At 43.8% G+C, this 18,384-nt stretch overlaps 1 protein-coding gene across 1 annotated transcript; it reads left to right on the plus strand.

The window, feature by feature from the left end:
* Nucleotides 1-308: 308 nt before the first annotated feature.
* cracd (capping protein inhibiting regulator of actin dynamics) lies at nt 309-18,348 on the plus strand. Its single transcript, XM_029686444.2, has 10 exons — nt 309-324; nt 774-846; nt 10,036-10,207; nt 12,347-12,479; nt 12,677-12,832; nt 12,996-13,256; nt 13,393-15,736; nt 15,901-16,094; nt 16,237-16,396; nt 16,594-18,348. Exons 2-10 carry the CDS (start codon nt 792-794, stop codon nt 16,752-16,754), a joined length of 3,636 nt encoding a protein of 1,211 aa, XP_029542304.2. The 5' UTR covers nt 309-324; nt 774-791; the 3' UTR covers nt 16,755-18,348.
* The last annotated feature ends 36 nt before the right edge of the window (nt 18,349-18,384 follow it).

Genomic DNA, 18,384 nt, shown 5'->3' on the forward strand with positions numbered 1-18,384 from the left:
GGAGGAGAGGAGGAGAGGAGGAGAGGAGGAGAGGCGGAGAGGAGGAGAGGCGGAGAGGAGGAGAGGAGGAGAGGAGGAGAGGAGGAGAGGAGGAGAGGAGGAGAGGAGAGGAGAGGAGGAGAGGAGAGAGGAGGAGAGGAGGAGAGGAGGAGAGGCGGAGAGGAGGAGAGGAGGAGAGGCGGAGAGGAGGAGAGGAGGAGAGGCGGAGAGGAGGAGAAGAGGAGAGGAGGAGAGGCGGAGAGGAGGAGAGGCAGAGAGGAGGAGAGGAGGAGAGGAGGAGAGGCAGAGAGGAGGAGAGGAGGAGAGGCAGAGGGAAATGATACTGTGAGTATCCTGTGATTTTGTTCAGTTGGGATTATATTGATTTGAAAGGTGCGTTAGGTGTCATTTGAAAGGTGTGTTAGTGTCATATAATTGCGAAACTTTTCCCAGCTATCTTGGGTGTGTGTTTGGCTTCATAATAGCAGTGATGTTTGTACACAAAATGTGTGTGTGTAGCACAGTGGTCTCTGAGCGGTTCCCCTTGCCATTAACAAGCTAGTCACCAAGGGACTCTCCGAAAGAGGGGAGAGAGGAGCATAGCTAGATAGAGGAGAGCAAGGGACAAGTGTGCCATTCAAAGTGCGCCCTTTGCGTGAACTCTCATGTTTCTCCCTTCACTCAGTGAGTGCTGCTCTGTCCACAGCATTTTCTCTTTTTCTCTCCTGACAAGGGACTCTCCCACTAAAGACAACTACAACCCCCATGTTCACTCCCTTTTTCTCTCACCACAGACAAGGTGTGCCGTTACCATGGCTACGGACGCCAGTGAAACTCATTTAGAGGTAACCGTATCCGAAAGCCCAGGTAAATAAGGAAAACAAGAGTGATTTTAGACACAGCCTTAAAGAGACAGGACTTAGACTAGAATGAACGATAACGTCAGGATTACATTTAGAGGTCTCTTTAAGTGTCTCTTTAAGAAAGGCATGGTGTGATGATGTGGAGTACAGTAACTGATATCAAAAGCTTTACATAGGCCTGTCTTAGATGTGTGTGATGTGCTAAGGCCTCTGCTTTGACCCTATGTGTTCTCTGCACTTATGCTCTCGCTCGAAGAGCTGCTCTTTTATCTCCTATTGATATTTACCATGGTGAACTGATACATTCTGAATTGATTGAATTGTCAGGACAAAAACAAAAAGGGACGAAAACAACATGAATCAGGACAGCGAGCAGTAAATGGCAGTAGATTGTTGATATACGAGCTACGGTAAAATAACAAAACTGGATCAATAGGATCGTTTTAGTTGACTATGGTTCAGGCCTTGGTAAATCAATACACGGCCCACATCTCTCCACTTTATGCTCGGGCTTTAAGCATTTCCTTTCTCCTTTCACAAACAGTCTAATGTAATGTTGCGCTATAGTTCAAAATGTCAGTATGTGTTGGGAGCAGAATATTAGTAGTAATACCTTTACTGTGTACAAGATGTTTTATGTGGACCATTCATAGACTTAACCCGGGAGTCGGCTAGCTATAGTAGACGTGTGGAGTGCTGCTGAGTGTTCTACTCTGCAGAAAACGTGTCCTTTACAGTTTCACGCATGAGTGTGTGAGCACGCCAGAGGCAGTGAGTGCAGTATGGGGCCGGCTAGCGAAACAGAGCAGAAGCAGTGCAGGACAGGTCCTGATGCTGAGAGAGCAGAGCACGTTGTGGGGAAATAGGATATCAGTGCCACAGTACAATGACACTCAGCACTTCCACAGAGGGAGTGAGAAACAGTCTGACAGTCAGAGATAAATAGGCTCGAGAAGCTCATCAGTTTACTCAATAACACACGCTAAAACACAGAGGCTGAGTCCAGTAGACTCTCAGGGTTGGCTCAGTCAGCAGTCTGGTTCAACAGACTGGCACACTGTTGACATCCTGTTGGTAAACGGTTGGTGCACTGTTCTGTTAAGGCCTTTGTTTTTCTAAATTGCACCATTGTTAATAAATGTTAAGGTAACACTAATTCTATGATTGATTTATACCACTGATGTGGTGGATTGGATACGAGGACAGATTATGATTTGGCTGAGGTCTTGGTAAAGGTGGACATTTTGATAAGATTTACATGGTCACGAGTGAAGAGTCAACATACAGTATAGTATTTGAATCACTAAGGATAGATGGATGTAGTTGCTGATGCTTTTAGCATAACACACTACTCAAACTCACACAGCTGCCAGAGATGATGATATGGAGTTTACTGTATCATTTCCCACAATGCCCCTGTGCAGCAACACACACTGAGTGAAATCCCACACTGGTTGCTACTTATAGCCCTGAAAGGGATACTCAGAGAGCCCAGAAAGTGTTTGTCTTCACAGTGGTGTAGAGTAGCCTGGTAACTCTAACCCACTTCAGTTCATCACAGGACCTCCCACTAACACACACACAAACACAGTCTTGTATAACTAACCTTGTGGTGGGACACAATTCAGTCCCATTCAAAATCCTAGTTTCCCCATTTATTTAACCTTTATTTAACTAGGCAAGACAGTTAAGAACAAATTCTTACTTACAATGACGGCCTACCAAAAGGCCTCCTGCGGGGGCGGGGGCTGGGATGACAGATAAAATGTATTAAACAAAAATATAGGACAAAACACACATCACATTAAGAGAGACAACACAACATTGCATAAAGAGAGACCTAAGACAACAACATAGCATGGCAGCAACGCATGACAACACAGCATGGTAGCAACACAACATGACAACAGCATGGTAGCAGCACAAAACAGGGTACAAACATTATTGGCCACAGGCAACAGCACAAAGGGCAAGAAGTTAGAGTCAACAATACATCACGCAAAGCAGCCACAACTGTCAGTAAGAGTGTCCATGATTGAGTCTTTGAATGGACAGAGATAAAACTGTCCAGTTTGAGTGTTTGTTGCAGCTCGTTCCAGTCGCTAGCTGCAGCGAACTGAAAAGAGGAGCGACCCAGGGATGTGTGTGCTTTTGGGACCTTTAACATTTAATGTGACTGGCAGAACGGGTGTTGTATGTGGAGGATGAGGGCTGCAAGCAATAGCTATCTCAGATAGACGGGAGTGAGGCCTAAGAGAGTTTTATAAATAAGCATCAACCAGTGGGTCTTGCGACAGGTATACAGGGATGACCAGTTTACAGAGGAGCATAGAGTGCAGTGTCCTATAAGGACCATTGGTGGCAAATCTGATGGCCGAATGGTAAAGAACATCTAGCCACTCGAGAGCACCCTTATCTGCCGATTTATAAATGTCTCCGTAATCTAGCATGGGTAGGATGGTCATCTGAATCAGGGTTAGTTTGGCAGCTGGGGTGAAAAAGTAGCGATTATGATAGAGGAAAACAAGTCTAGATTTAACTTTAGCCTGCAGCTTTGATATGTGCTGAGAGAAGGACAGTGTACCGTCTAGCCACCCTCCCAAGTACTTCTATGAGGTGACTACCTCAAGCTCTAGAGGTAGTAATCACACCTGTGGGGAGAGGGGCATTCTTCTTACCAAACCATATGACCTTTGCTTTGGAGGTGTTCAGAACAAGGTTAAGGGCAGAGAAAGCTTGTTGGACACTAAGAAAGCTTTGTTGTAGAGCTTTTAACACAAAATCCAGGGAGGATTTGAACCCCTAACCTTAACCCGAAAACCTTAACCCTAAACCTAACCCTAGCTCCAAACTCTAACCCAAAAAACTAAGCTTAGCTCCTAACCCTAAACCTAATTCTAACACTAATTGTAACCTTAACCCTAAACCCCCTAGAAATAGCATTTCATCTTGTGGGGACTAACAACATGTACACAGTATGTCGACAACAAAAAAAAGTGTACTATTCTAGTATAGTTCCACACACACGGACATAGATACACACATAGCTGCTCGTACAGACACATGGCCGCTCATAAAGACCTAAGGGTCGAAACCTTGTAACAATAAAATCACCTGGGAGCATGAACAGCAGCGTTTTCCTTGTTATTTTTATGAATTCAACCATAACTTCAGCACATACAAAAAAGTACCTGGATGTGCGTATGTTCTTCAGCTTTTGCTCACTAATCCAGGAAAACACACCCCCTAACCACCCCTGATGTGGGAATGTTTAGATTATATGGCTTAAAGTTAATATCTGACTGGCAAGGAAAGCTAACAAGGCGATAAAGATTGGAATCAAAGGTCCTCGTCTTATCTTCAATTCAACCCTGTGGCATTTAAAAGTGCTCTGTTGCCATGACTCAATCATGACCAACTGAAATCATGCCCTATCAGTGTGAGCCAGTGGAGGGGTTTGCATCGTCCGTGGTTGTGTGGTAGGTAGGTACACTATGATTTATGTTTTGGACAAAGGTAATTTACTGAATCAATATTTCAAGCCTGGATACTGGTCTATAATTCACATGGCCAATACCAGCAAAATTATATTGTAATCAGTATGTTGTTATAGTAGCAGTAAGCAACTGCCTTGTAGATAAATGAACAACAAGCTTCCTTGTCCATGAGACTTTCTTGTCCAGAAGTGCATTATGAGGTTAGGTCTCAGGGTGCGAATCTCTAATGAATTTTGTAGAGAGAAGAAATTAGATGTACATTGTAATGTGTCCTTTACACACTGACATTGACATTTCCAGAGATAAGCTTCGGCACTCAGGGAACCGCATTTTATACTCTGATAAACAGGACATTCTCTTGAGCATAGCTGTCAATGTCATTTCCTGTCTTCGCTGTAGTAGAGCTTCATCATTCAATATTATAGTCGGGGATTCTGTAGATATCATATTGGTTTGTTTTGTTTGTGGCCTAGCTGGTCTGGTGTGCTAGCATTCTACCACTTGGTAGATCTAAAATGCTCTGTGGGCATGCTGAGAACCAATGTTCACATTAGGAGCTCCCTACACTTTAATAATGTTGCATTTACACTGAGGATTTACCTTAGTGTTTTACCAAAAAGCCTCAGACTTTTGTGTTTCCACCTCCATGGCCCGGCTCCTGGAACTCACTGGGCCATGGCCTAAGTGGACCTGCACTATCTTGGCATAATGGATCATCAAATAATTGGCATATACCTTACTCTTACAGAGTTTCCATGTGGGAAAGGATATTGGAACTTTAATCAAAGCCTGTTGGATGATAACTTGTTTTTAACTAGAACAGAATCATTTGTAACTGACCTTTTCCGACATAACATAGGTACAGCAGATCCCCTTATTGTGAGGGACACTTTTAAATGTGCCTTTAGAGGCCATGCAATTCAATACTCATCTTTAAAACAAAAGCAATTTAGGTCAAAATAGTTCATATTAACGAAGTAAAAAGGACTAACAGTACAGACAGAGAGCAATAGAGGCACAGAATACGTTATAGAAAAAAAGGAATAGAGGAACTTATTCAAGAAAGATCAAATATAACATATTATTTAAAAAACGAAGTGAACTGGATGGAATATGGGAGAGGAAAAAAATGAATCCAAAAATAATTTACTGGAACTTGTTTGCGAATGATGGAGTCACCCATGATTCATCAAACTATGTTTTTAAAGAGGAAGCTAATTATTTTAAGCATATGTTTTCATTTCAGTCTCCTCCATCTTCACTAACTGAAGTTAATTGGATGGATTTGGATTTTTTTTCTGTTAATAATGTAAAATTAACAATTGTACAGAAAGACTCATGTGAAGGCCAAACTACAGAGGAGGAACTTATTGATGCAATTAAAGCATTTAAGTCTGGGAAAAATCCAGGGATAGATGGCATACCAGTTGAGGTATACCAAACAATTTTTGATGTACTCACAGGACCGTTTTAACCACTCCTATAAAAATGGTAGATTATCAGATACTCAACCAGGTCTGATTTTCATAACTTCTGAAACAGGACCCAAGTGGTAAATATAAAGATCCAGTCCATAAAAAAAATGGGAGGCCCATTACAATTCAAAAATTGCAAAATTCAGACAAATTCCATGGCGTATAGAATTAAAAAGGTGTTTAAAAAATGTTGGATATTATTCATCCTAATCAGACAGATTTTTTACATGGACAAAACATTGGAGGTAATATAAAACAAGTACTGGCAAAAATAGAACATTATGAAAAATCAGGGAAACCAGGCCTGGTATTCATTCATAGCTGACTTAAAGGCTTTTGATAAAGTAGAGCAGGAATTGATATATAAATAGCTGGAATACAGTGCATTCAGAAAGTATTCAGACCCCTTTCCTTTTTCCACATTTTGATACTTTACAATATTATTCTACAATATATATATATTTTAAATCAAATCTAATCAGATTTATTTATATAGCCCTTCTTACATCAGCTGATATATCAAAGTGCTGTACAGAAACCCAGCCTAAAACCCCAAACAGTAAGCAATGCAGGTGTAGAAGCACGGTGGCTAGGAAAAACTCCCTAGAAAGGCCAAAACCTAGGAAGACACCTAGAGAGGAACCAGGCTATGAGGGGTGGCCAGTCCTCTTCTGGCTGTGCCGGGTGGAGATTATAACAGAACATGGCCAAGATGTTCAAATGTTCATAAATGACCAGCAGGGTCAAATAATAATAATTACACTGGTTGTCGAGGGTGCAACAAGTCAGCACCTCAGGAGTAAATGTCAGTTGGCTTTTCATAGCCGATCATTGATGATCCTCATCAATCTACACACATTACCCCATAATAAAAAAATTAAAAAATTCATCTTTGACATTTCTTTTAACAAATATTGTCATGTGACAGGGTTGAGACTAGGGTGATGGTTGAATACTGTAACAGGGTTGAAGAGACACATCGGTTTCGATATAAACTAGTTTAGTTTACTATCAAAATCCCTTCAAGATTTACCCGGAAACATTGCACTTCATTGGATGCAACCATGTAATAAGGACATTTAGATATATTTAGAACAATCTGGTTTTTATTAACCAAACTGCAGTAAATATCTAAAAATGAATTAAAAAAACATCCATCCTTTAGAGTAATTAATAACATTCAACACGTTTCATCAGAAAAGTTCAACGTGCAATCAAACTGTAGGAACATTTTCCAAGGGCATTTAGAATGTTAGAACAGCTGTAACTACAGCACTAGTGTCAACATGACTATCCTTCTTCTCAGGAGCACCATAGTCACTCATTCATGGTTTTCTTCCTGAGAGTCTGGCCCACACGTCTCTCTCAACCTCTACGTGGCGGGATGTCACACGCTGTGGGGGTGGAATCATCTCAAGGACTTCATCAAACTGATACCAGTGGATGTCGTCTCCAAAAGGCCAGGAAAAATGTTTTGGTCCTACACGATGCATACATTTCACTTGTACACTCATTTCATCCATGCAGAGGATGAAGCCTCGTATTCCACTATACACCACTGCCTAAGAAGACCTGGATTTCCCCACTGGATTTCGTCCACAGGTTGTGGATTTTCCTCATTGGCTGGCTGTTCTGGAGCAGCCAGGACCTTCTGCCTGAAACTGAAGTAGTGTGTGTTAAAGCACGTACAGTTTCGGTCCTTCTTTGTTGAACAAAGGCAGCTGACATCACGAGACATCAGCTCACCAGGAGCACGGGTGATGACCTGGTCTATTCTCATGGTGGAGGGCACTGCTTTTATCGGGCTTGACATCATCGCCATCGCACGTACGACATTGGCACACTTCACAAAGAACAGCTTCCCTGACGTGTTTGTCTCACGGAGGGCTTTGTAAAGCTCCTGTGCATCACTGATATCACGGCCCTCAGCCACCAACCCGTCCTCCGTTCTCTCCAACGTTCCTCCCACACCATCAGGAGCCCCTTTTCCATGGCTTGAAGTTCCATGTACCATTGCCACATTGCCCTGACCTTGAAGATCCTGTCTGTGGGGACTGCTCTGGAACATGATCTGGACTTTGTGGAGGAGTGGTCAAGTTCCTCAGTGCTCCTTTCCCCTCCTTGCTTCTTTTGTATGCTGTTCTCCACTGTTTACGCTTCTGACGCTGGTCTCTCTCACTTTAAATCACTGATCTTTTCCTTTTTCCCTGCCTCAACATTTCTTTTCCATCTCTGACGCTCTCTCTCAAAGTATTGTTCCTTTTTTTCTGGGTCAGCATTTTGACGTGCTCGACACTGCCTTTGTCTCTCTGCTGTTGATGTGGGTGCCACCATTCCCTAGATGTTTCAGTGGATAACGTAAAATCAAAGATTCTTAGAATATATGCATGTATACACTATAATCCTTGAGTAATTTAGGATCTAGAGCGACTTAAAGGAACAACTGTAGTTAAGAGCCTTGCCCAACTCTCCTACCCCCTAGGCTACCTGCCTTAAAATATATGTTTTGTTCACATGGAACACATTACAGCATGTTTCATAAGTGAATATAAACTATATATAATGTATAATATATTGAAAAGTGTATTTGTTTAGATGCAATATTCATAAATAAAGTATATAACTCAACCCTGTCACAGGTTTGCAACCCCTGTTACTGTCACTGCTGTCGTTGAAGGAAGACCAAAGCGCAGCGTGGTGAGCGTACATTTTTCCTTTATTTAAAATGACGGCAACAAAACAATAAACCATACAAAACGACCGTGAAGCTTAAGTGCTATAGTGCCACAAACAAATAAAACTTCCCACACAGAAAGGAGGGAAAAGGGCTACCTAAGTATGGTTCCCAATCAGAGACAACGATAGACAGCTGTCCCTGATTGAGAACCATACCCGGGCCAAACAAAAAAATACAAAAACATGGAAAATAGAACATAGAATGCCCACCCCAAATTACACCCTGACCAAATAGAGACATAAAAAGGCTCTTTAAGGTCAGGGCGTGACAGTTACAATGAAACGTGTGTATGGGTTGAGTGTGACATGGTTTCATTTTGGGGGGGGGGAGCTCAAAATGGCCTCCTTTGGGGGCTCAAAATGGCTCCTCATGTGGTGAAGGACAGGAGACCACATGGTGTGCAACGAAATTAATGTATTGTATATTTTTATGGGTTAAAGTATCATTTTGATAAGTACTAGTTTTCCATCTGTATTTCATGTAATGGGGTTGTGTTGGTCTGCTCAACAGTCCCCACCTGTCTTTAAAAAACAATAAAACAAAGATGTAAAAGAATGTGATTACGTATCTGTTTCTGTACCATGCAGTTAAAATAATGGTTGAATAATGTCACTTCCTGTTAATGATGGCACATAAGGGTGGACTGACCATTTTTATTGGCGGAGTTTGGTTGGCGTAACGGGGTTGAGTGTACACTGAGGGATAGAGATCAATTGTGTGATTTTAATCAATAATAATGCATTTAATTTGATTTAAAAAATGCTTCCTCAACAAAAGAACACAAATATACAATACCAGCCAAAAGTTTTAGAACAACTGTGGATAAAATGTTTTACTTTATTGTTCACGGCTTATGCATTGCAAGAATAAAAAATGCACCGTTGAGGCTACAACAGCCATTTTGTTTTATAGTATTTCTGTTTTATAATATTTCATCCCTTGATCAAAGATCACCTCATGGATGAACTATAACCAAAGGAGTGCTCCTCACCTGTGTCTCTACATTATCCAAAGAGCGTTTGAGTATTCAAGTGAAACACGTGATATTACATGCAGACATACGGATTACAGTATATGTTTGGATATGGGAAGGACAGAGTCAGTCAGTCGGAGTGAGTGATTTACTGAGTGACTCCCAAAGGTCCAGTCAGGACAGAATGATTCAGCCTGTTATGTGATCAGAATGTTGGTTCTCAACCATGTCCTCCTGAGTAGTCCTACTACTGTACATAGGCTTTTAGATAGGCGTTCACATAAACGTACTGTTGTTGAAGGTAAGTATTATCAACCGAGCCAAGGTTTTCTCTTCACTTCATCTGCTGCGGAGTTCTTTTGTATCCGTTCACACACCTTGTGTAAATTGCACACATTCACACACACACATTTATATGTAATCAAACATGTTCATGGGTGTGATATAAAGAGAGATAAGCTGATAGTGTGTGGCTAGCGGCTTTGGTTATCATTTCCCTTTCTGCCTGCAGAGAGGCGACGGCAGGGCAAATTCCAGCCGTTCCGACGCCTGTTCGGGAGGAGGAAGAAGAGGGAGGCAGCGGGGAGGGGCTTTGATGCAGTAGAGCTGAAGGCTAGCTTCTCCACAGGGGAAGTGTGCAACGGAGTCGTCTCAGATGATGAGGAGACCAATCAACATCTGAGGTAAACATGGACATTTATGCATTCGGTTTGATGCTGTGAAATACTCCAGCAGTCAAGATTGCATTTATACATTGCTCATAATGTTGTCATAAAGAGTTGAATCGCCATTGCAGTTTCCCCCACCTATTGCTTGTACAGGCCTCCACCTCAAAATGAAACAAACTCTAAACACAGGTCTTATCAATAATTTAGTCTGCATGGCCTTGAGCACATTATGTCTTTAATCCCTTTCAGTAAAGACACACTTACCCAGACCACAGAGAAAGCTTATGATACTATTCCCACGAAGACCCAACTTATATCCCACATATACACAGTGCCCTCAGAAAGTATTTACACCCCTAGACTTTTTCAACATTTTGTTGTTTTACAGCCTGAATGTAAAATGAATTTCAATTGAGATTTTGTGTCACTGGCCTACACACAATAACCCATAATGTCAAAGTGGAAATATGTTTTCAGAAATGTTTACTAATTAATTTAAAATGAAAAACTGAAATGTTTTGAGTCGAGTATTCACCCCTTTTGTTATATGTCAAGCCTAAATAAGTTCAGGAGTAGAAATGTTCTTAACAACTCACATAATAAGTTGCATGGACTCAATAATAGTGTGCAATAATAGTGTTTTTCATGATTTTTGAATGACTACCTCATCTCTGTACCCAACACATACAATTATCTGTAATATTCCTCAGTCGAGCAGTGCATTTCAAACACAGATTCAACCACAAAGACCAGGGAGGTTTTTACAATGCCTCACGAAGAAGGGGGCACTTATTGTTAGATGGGTAATACATTTAAAAAAGAAGACATTGAATATCCCTTTGAGCATGCTGAAGTTATTAATCACACTTTGGATGGTGTATCAATACACCCAGTCACTACAAAGATACAGGCATCCTTCCTAACTCAGTTGCCGGAGAGGAAGGAAACCGGGTTTAATGGTTGTGATAGGAGAAAATTGAGGATGGCTCAACAACATTGTAGTTACTCCACAATACTAACCTAAATGATAGAGTGAAAAGAAGGAAGCCTATACAGAATACAAATATTCCTAAACATGCATCCTGTGATTCCTGTTTGTAAAACTGCAAGAAATGTGGCAAAGAAATGAATTTCATGTTCTGAATACAAAGCGTTATGTTTGGGGCGAATCCATCACAACACATCACTGAGTACCACTCTTCATATTTTCCAGCATGGTGGTGGCTGCATCATGTTATGGGTTGCTTGTCATCAGAAAGGACTAGGGAGTTTTTTTAAGAGTAAAATAAATGGAAATGAACTAAGCACAGGCAAAATCCTAGAGGAAAACCTAGTTCAGTCTGTTTTCCAACAGACACTGGGAGACAAATTCACCTTTCAGCAGGACAATAACCTAAAACACAAGGACAAATATACACTGGAGTTGCTTACTAAGATGCTATTGAATGTTCCTGACTGAATGGATTAGTTACAGTTTTGACTTAAATCTGCTTAAAAATCTATGGCAAAGACTTGAAAATGGCTGTGTATCAATGATCAACAACCAACTCGACAGAGCTTGAAGAATTAAAAAAATAATAATAATGTGCAAATATTATAAAATCCAGGTGTGCAAAACTCTTAGACTTTCCCAGAAAGACTCAGCTGTAATCGCTGCCAAAGGAGCTTCTACAAAGTATTGGTTCAGGGGTGTGAATACTTATGTATCTAAATGAGATATTTCTGTATTTCATTTTCAATAAAGTTGCAAAAATGTATAAAAACATGTTTTCCCATTGTCATTATGGGGTATCGTATGTAGATTGGTTAGATTTTTTTTTTTTTACATTCATTTTGAATTCAGTCTGTAACACAACAAAATGTAGAATAGATCAAGGGGTATGTATACTTTCTGAAGACACTGTATTACCATGTGGCTTCTCGATTGCAATGGATCTGGTTATCTATTTTCATGTCAGCAGAGTCGATTAAATCTCACGGTCTGGTGAGAAAGGGGTGCGGTTCAGTTGAAATGTGGTCTATAAACTGCTTGACTGACTTTTAGCTTTTAATTTATGGAGTTTAAGAGTGTGTGAGGGACACTACACCCTGTCAGAAATGAATGACTGACTGTAATAACATACTATATCTGTAGAGTCCGTTTTGTCTTTGCAGGGAGCTGAACCCCATTGGCTCCCGAGCCCTCTCCCACGACAGTGTGTTTATCCCAGAGGAAGCAGTACAGGAGCCCAGTCCAGAACATACCATGTCCCAGGAAAACGTCTCCGATAAAGTCAGGAACCTGCAGGTGGGACTTAAATACACACATGCACGCACACACACACACAGTCAGATGTATGTTCACAGTCTTGGTTGATGACTCGTAAGTCAACCGTTGCCCCAGGTAACAATCAATTACACTCTAACAGACACTTTAGCGTTCCTGCTCTCGTCAATGTCTAACACCAAACCCAAAATGTGTGTGTGTACGTGTTGAATGTGCAGAGGCAGATAGCACAGAATATCAAGTTTGGCCAGAGGCCCCCCTCTCTGAGGAAGAGTGAGGGAGACGAGGGCAGCTCAGATGAAGAGGAGGTGCCCAGGAGCCCCCTGAAGGTCTTAGCCCAGGTGGAAGCTGAGCCAGTGGACACAGAGACAAAGGTAAAGGCAGGATTATTAATGGCAGACTGGGCACCATTGGTATACATACTAATTGCATACTCTTTGGTTCACTGTTAGCTTATAATGCTACAGTAGTAACCTAAAGAATTAGTTTTGGAAATATAGGAAGAGATTGACAATGTATTCTTTCCATGACAACCAGGGGGCCAGCCTGAGCCAAGGGCCCAGCCAGAGCCAAGGGCCCAGCCAGAGCCACGGAGCTGCCCAGGCCGGGACTCCAAGTACTCCATTGAAATCTCCTAGGTCCAAACGAGTTCTTCCAGCCACCGGTACCATCGAGTCCATCGACCTAGACGGAGTCCCCCAGTCTGTCCCTAGACTGGACAACACCGCTGCCAAGCATAAACTGTCAGTCAAACCCAAAAACCAGAGGATCTCCCGCAAGCACCGCCGATTCACACTGGTGAGAGGGGGTCAGGTTCCTTACAGTTGGTGGTCTTTCTTTGGTATGAATGTGCAATGCATAGAATTGTCATGTAGATGGAATAGAGTGAGATGGAGCTCAACAATAGAAATCAAAATACATACTTTTTTCCCAGGATTTGCAAGAGGTGGATATCCCTGGCATACTGCAGGAGGAAACAGATGCCGCCGACGTCCAATACAGAACCGCTGAGGAAGAGACACCCCCAGAGAAAACTAAGAAGCAGAAACTGCAGGAGGACGAGAGACAGGAGTCCAGGAGGAAGAGAGAGCTGGCAGAACAAAGGCACAGAGAGGAAGAAGAGGATAGGAAGAAGAAAGCAGAGGAGTGGAGGCTGCGTGAGTTAGAGGAGGAGAGATGTCGCCAACAGGAGGAGGAACTTATTCGCAAAGAGGAGGAGGAAAGAAGGCAGGGAGAGGAGATGGAGAGGAGGATGAAAGAAGAAGAGGAAAGGAGGATTAGGGAGGAAGAAGAAAGGAGACAGAGAGAACTGGAAGTGATGAGAATCAGAGAGGAAGAAGAGAGGACACAGAGAGAAGAAGAGAGAAGGATGAGGGAGGAATTGGAGCTTATGCAGCGAGAGGAGGAGCAGAGGACACTGGAGGAAGAGAAAAGGAGGAAAGAGGAAGAGGAAAGAATGAGGAAAGAGGAAGAGGAGAGGAAGCAGCACGAACTGGAGGCAGAGCGTCTCTGTGTCGAGGAGGAAAAGAGACTGAAAGAGGCAGAAGAAGAGGAGGAAAGGAAGAAAAAGCAGGTGGAAGAAAAGAGAAAACTGCTTGCAGAGGAGGAGGAGGAGAAGAGACTGTGTGCAGAAGTGGCTGCGAGCAGCTCTGACCCTGAAAGGAAGAGGAGGGCGGAGGAGGTGCGCTGGAGAGAGATGGAGGAGAGACAAAGGCCGTTCACCTTCAAAGTGTCCTCTGGGGAGAAGCAGATTCTGTTCCAGAAGGTCAACCTGACGCCTGTTACGCCGGCCTCCAGCCAGCAGGGGGGCGCTGTGACTGAACACAAAGAGGGAGTCAAGGCCTCGTCCCCTGGAGGAGCTGACTCCCCATCCCTCCCGTCCTCTCAGTATGTCCCCCACACAGCCATCCTGGTGACGGGTGCCCAGCTCTGTGGGACTGCTGTCAACCTGGACCATATCAAAGAAACAGCTTGTAAGTCTCTCCTGGGTCTGGCAGATGAAAAGAAAGCTGCCATGGGCACCCCACCACCAACCAAGAGCAAGACTTCACCAGACCGCAAGTCTGGGAAAACCAAATCCCTCAGCGATTCCACAGACCAGTCCAGTGCAGCCGTCCTTGCAGAGTGGGCCAGTATCCGCTCCAAGATATTCAAGGGGGCGGGGGAGGGAAAGTATGAGGAATACCCAGACCACCAGAGCCAGAGCCGACCCAGCAGTGAGGACCAGAGTCCGTTCCTCCATAGCAACCTCAGGAAGACCATGTCCGCCAGCGCCAAGTTCTCCATCACCCCGGCCAGGAAGAAGTTTGCCGACTCAAACAGGAACTCTGAGGTGTTGAGTCAGGAAGAGAAGGAAGGAGGAAGGCCAGCATCTGCTGTCTCCGACACCTCCTCCAGTGCCTCTGTTCCCCCTGCAGCTTCACCAGCCCCAGACAGCAAGACCCAGAGCCGGGGCGGTAAGACTGTCCGGATTGCAGATGGAACAGGGGAGTGCATGTTTGCCAAAGACCTCCCATCTTTCATAGTCCCCAGCTCTTCCCAGGCCTCACCCAGACCCAAGGGCTCTGAGACAGATACTGGGAGCCTGGGAGGAGAATCAGAGGACTCTGATGGCCGGGAGGAGGGGGAGGAGAAGGGCCAGCCATCTCCGTTTGGGATCAAGCTGAGGAGGACCAACTACTCCCTCCGCTTCCACAGTGATCAGTCGACAGACAAGAGGAAGAAGAGGTACAGTGCCGGCGACAGCTTTGACGGGGTCCCCTCACCTCTGACCCCCATTGACCGCGACTCTGACGCCTCAGTGTTCTCTAATAGCTCCAGCCCTGCATCTCCACTCAGAGAGAGCATTCCTGGGGTCAAGCCTGGACATGTGATTGTATCTCTTCCAGAGCCCCGGGCCAAAGCAGGCAAGTCTCCCACCCCTTCCATGCACAGCGAGGGGGAGAAGCTGCCGTCCAAACCCTCACTTTACCAGAGACCCAGCACATCCCCTAAACCTGCAACCCCTCCCCCCTCTCCACTCCCCAAAGTGGGCAGAGAGAGTTCCAGTGACACAGTGGTCCAGAGGAGCTGGGTGGAGGCTGATTCAGCTGGCCATGAGGAGCGAGGTGAGAGGAGGAGGGAGGAGACCTCAGCTGTGGCCCAGCTCCACAGGAACGGCCAGGGACAGAGCCAGGGCCAGGGGGAGGGGGAGCCCAAGGAGAAGAGGTCCTTCTTCCCCTCCATCAGTATCCCCTGGAGGGAGAAGGCTGACAGGAAGACGGAGCTCATCAGAAGAGGTCAGTGTCTCCTTGGGAAACGCCTGTGCTGCTAGTCCAAGACAGAGATTTGATGGATTTCTTTTTTTAAGCGAGTAGGAAAGTCACTCCTGCATTTTAATTACTTGAGTCATTTTGTGTGAATGTCCCAGTATATGATAGTTGTCTCGTCTCGCCCCTTACAGAGGGAAAGCCATCACTGCAGAGTAGGCACTCATTGGACAGTACGCGGGTCCAGGACAAGGAGTCAGGGCCTCTGTGGATCACGCTAGCGCTGCAGAAACAGAAAGGCTTCAGGGAGCAGCAGCAGAGCCGAGACGAACGCCGCAGCCACAGAGAGGCCAAACTGTCTGAGAAGCAAACCAAGGACAAAGACAGCGTATGTTACTGCACTTTAACATACACGAATGCCGTACATACACACACATGTGCTTATGTAGAGAAAAACATGCACGTTCTCAGTAGTCACCTGTACTAATAACAGTAGGAGAGCACAGCTGAAAGGTAACTGTGTTCCATAGGATGTGTTGCTTAGTCCTATGGAGGGTAAGGGGAGTAGAAACACCAACCCTCCCAAACCACAGACACCGGAGGAAGCTAAGAGACCAGACACCCTCCTGGGCCGCTTGGAGCGCCGGGACCTCCTGAAGAAAGCCAACACCCTGCCCAGCTCTGTCACAGGTAAGAGCTTGCATATTCACAAGTGTTTGACATCACACTTTCCCAAGATCGGATCGGACAGTTAGGATATCTCACATCTATTACATCTGGATCATCATAATCAAACCAATCTGTTATGTAAATTGCATGGATGACTGCACTTTTATGGCGTCCTCGGCGTGCTTTATAACCCTTTCTCTCTGGGTCTTGTGTTCCAGTTGAGATTGCAGACCCCACTCCATCGCCCCCTGCGGTGAAGGAGTTGACCAAGCGCTTCCCATCCACTGACTCTCCCCAGGTGTCCACTGAGCCGGCCTGGCTGGCTCTGGCCAAGCGCAAGGCTAAAGCCTGGAGTGACTGCCCTCAGATCATCAAATAACCTCCTCTCTAACCTCTACACTGCATCAGTACAGTACACACACTGCCCATGAACTATGACCCCTGTCCCAAACCATCCCCTGACCTCTCCTCTCTGGTGTGCACCTGACCCTGCATTCTAACCTCAGCCACCAGACCAAGTCATTCTCCTCCCATGCCACAATAACCATGCACTTGTTTGATTATGTCAAAAGTGTGTTTCACATTCATAATATAAATATGATCACACGTTTACAAACATGAACACTTATTCAAGCATGCTCCTACACGAAAACATGAACACAAACTCAATTATTTTTTCAAGATTACCTGGCTGTATACTATCAACTATATAATATCTTCCAACAAGTCAAAAGATCCTATAGCAGCCAATCATGGCCACTGCTGGCCATTGCATTAGCCAATCCCAACCCTTCCTTCCCTTCAGTAGCCAATCAAAGCTCCACAGCTGTAAATAGATCATACACTAAACATAATACAAGATACAAAATGCTGATGTATTGGAAAGATGTGTCTTGACAGGTCTGAAAAAGGATAAAGATTCTTCATTTCAAGAGTACTTTGGGGACAGTGTTTTAAGGGCTACCAGTAGCCAATAACCCAACATGATCACCCCTGGTTTATCTCCCTTAAAATAAAATAAATTCCTTATCTCGTGGGGTTTATTTCAAGCACTGGTTTTAACCATGTTGAAACAATATATTTGTCATCTCTGAGCCTTGTCTGCAATGTACAGAATAAGCTTCTTTTTTTCTTAAAAAACAAACAAACATGTAATTCAAAAGCAGTACTTAGTATAGAACTATTCCCACTGTGTCCGTGATGACTGTGACAGCTGTCAAAGATGCTATATTGTAAAAAAAAAAGATAAATACATTGCCATGACAGAGTTGTTTTGAATCTCACCGCAGTTTGTAAAATAACACTAGATCTGTCATAATCAAATGTCGACTGTACTGAAACCAACCATTAAAGACCAGGTGTCAGGTGGTTGTGAATTGCACAATGTTCTTACCACTCTAATTGTGTCCTGTATTTTGCTTTGCTGTGGAAAGAAGACAACCTACCGGCTGTAACATACATTCTCCTGTCATGTCACCGCTAATGTGTTGACCTATAATAAGGCCTTTTCTCCTCCAGCATTTGGAAAATCCCATTCTGTGAATCCCATAATGGGATAAGCTTACAGCTATATCACATCCTCTTCCATTTCCCTCAATGTCATGTGAACCAGCCAGCCTTGCCATGAGAACATCTGCTGGGCTGTCTGTTGATGACAGACATCCTATGGCTATTTCTCCCATCACTACCTTGCTCTCACTACTCAATGTAAAGACCTGTATGTGTGTTGTTAGAGGCGGTTTTTACCGGAACGTTGGTCAAAAAGAGGACCCCAAGGCTCAGTCACTTTGGCATTTTTGTTTAACTTTGATTGTGTGCAATAGTGTAGTGTACACAGTGTTGTATGTAACAACATATTGTTTGATAATATTTGCACTTTTTTTGTCTGACTTAAAAAGGTATTCATGAGAACATCTTAAAGTGATGCAAATGTTATGAATTATGTAAATTAAATACTGATGTCTGAACTCAAAGCTTAGAATCATATTCCTCATTCAAATGAGTGTCAA

The sequence above is a fragment of the Oncorhynchus nerka genome, linkage group LG17 (assembly GCF_034236695.1).
Source record: "Oncorhynchus nerka isolate Pitt River linkage group LG17, Oner_Uvic_2.0, whole genome shotgun sequence".
NCBI classification, from domain to species: Eukaryota; Metazoa; Chordata; class Actinopteri; order Salmoniformes; family Salmonidae; genus Oncorhynchus; species Oncorhynchus nerka.

Coding starts and splice junctions, on each gene's coding strand:
- cracd (XM_029686444.2), top strand. CDS start 792: ATGGCTACGGACGCCAGTGAAACTCATTTAGAGGTAACCGTATCCGAA. Junction 12,480..12,676: donor ATAAAGTCAGGAACCTGCAG/GTGGGACTTAAA, acceptor TTGAATGTGCAG/AGGCAGATAGCACAGAATAT. Junction 16,397..16,593: donor CCTGCCCAGCTCTGTCACAG/GTAAGAGCTTGC, acceptor CTTGTGTTCCAG/TTGAGATTGCAGACCCCACT.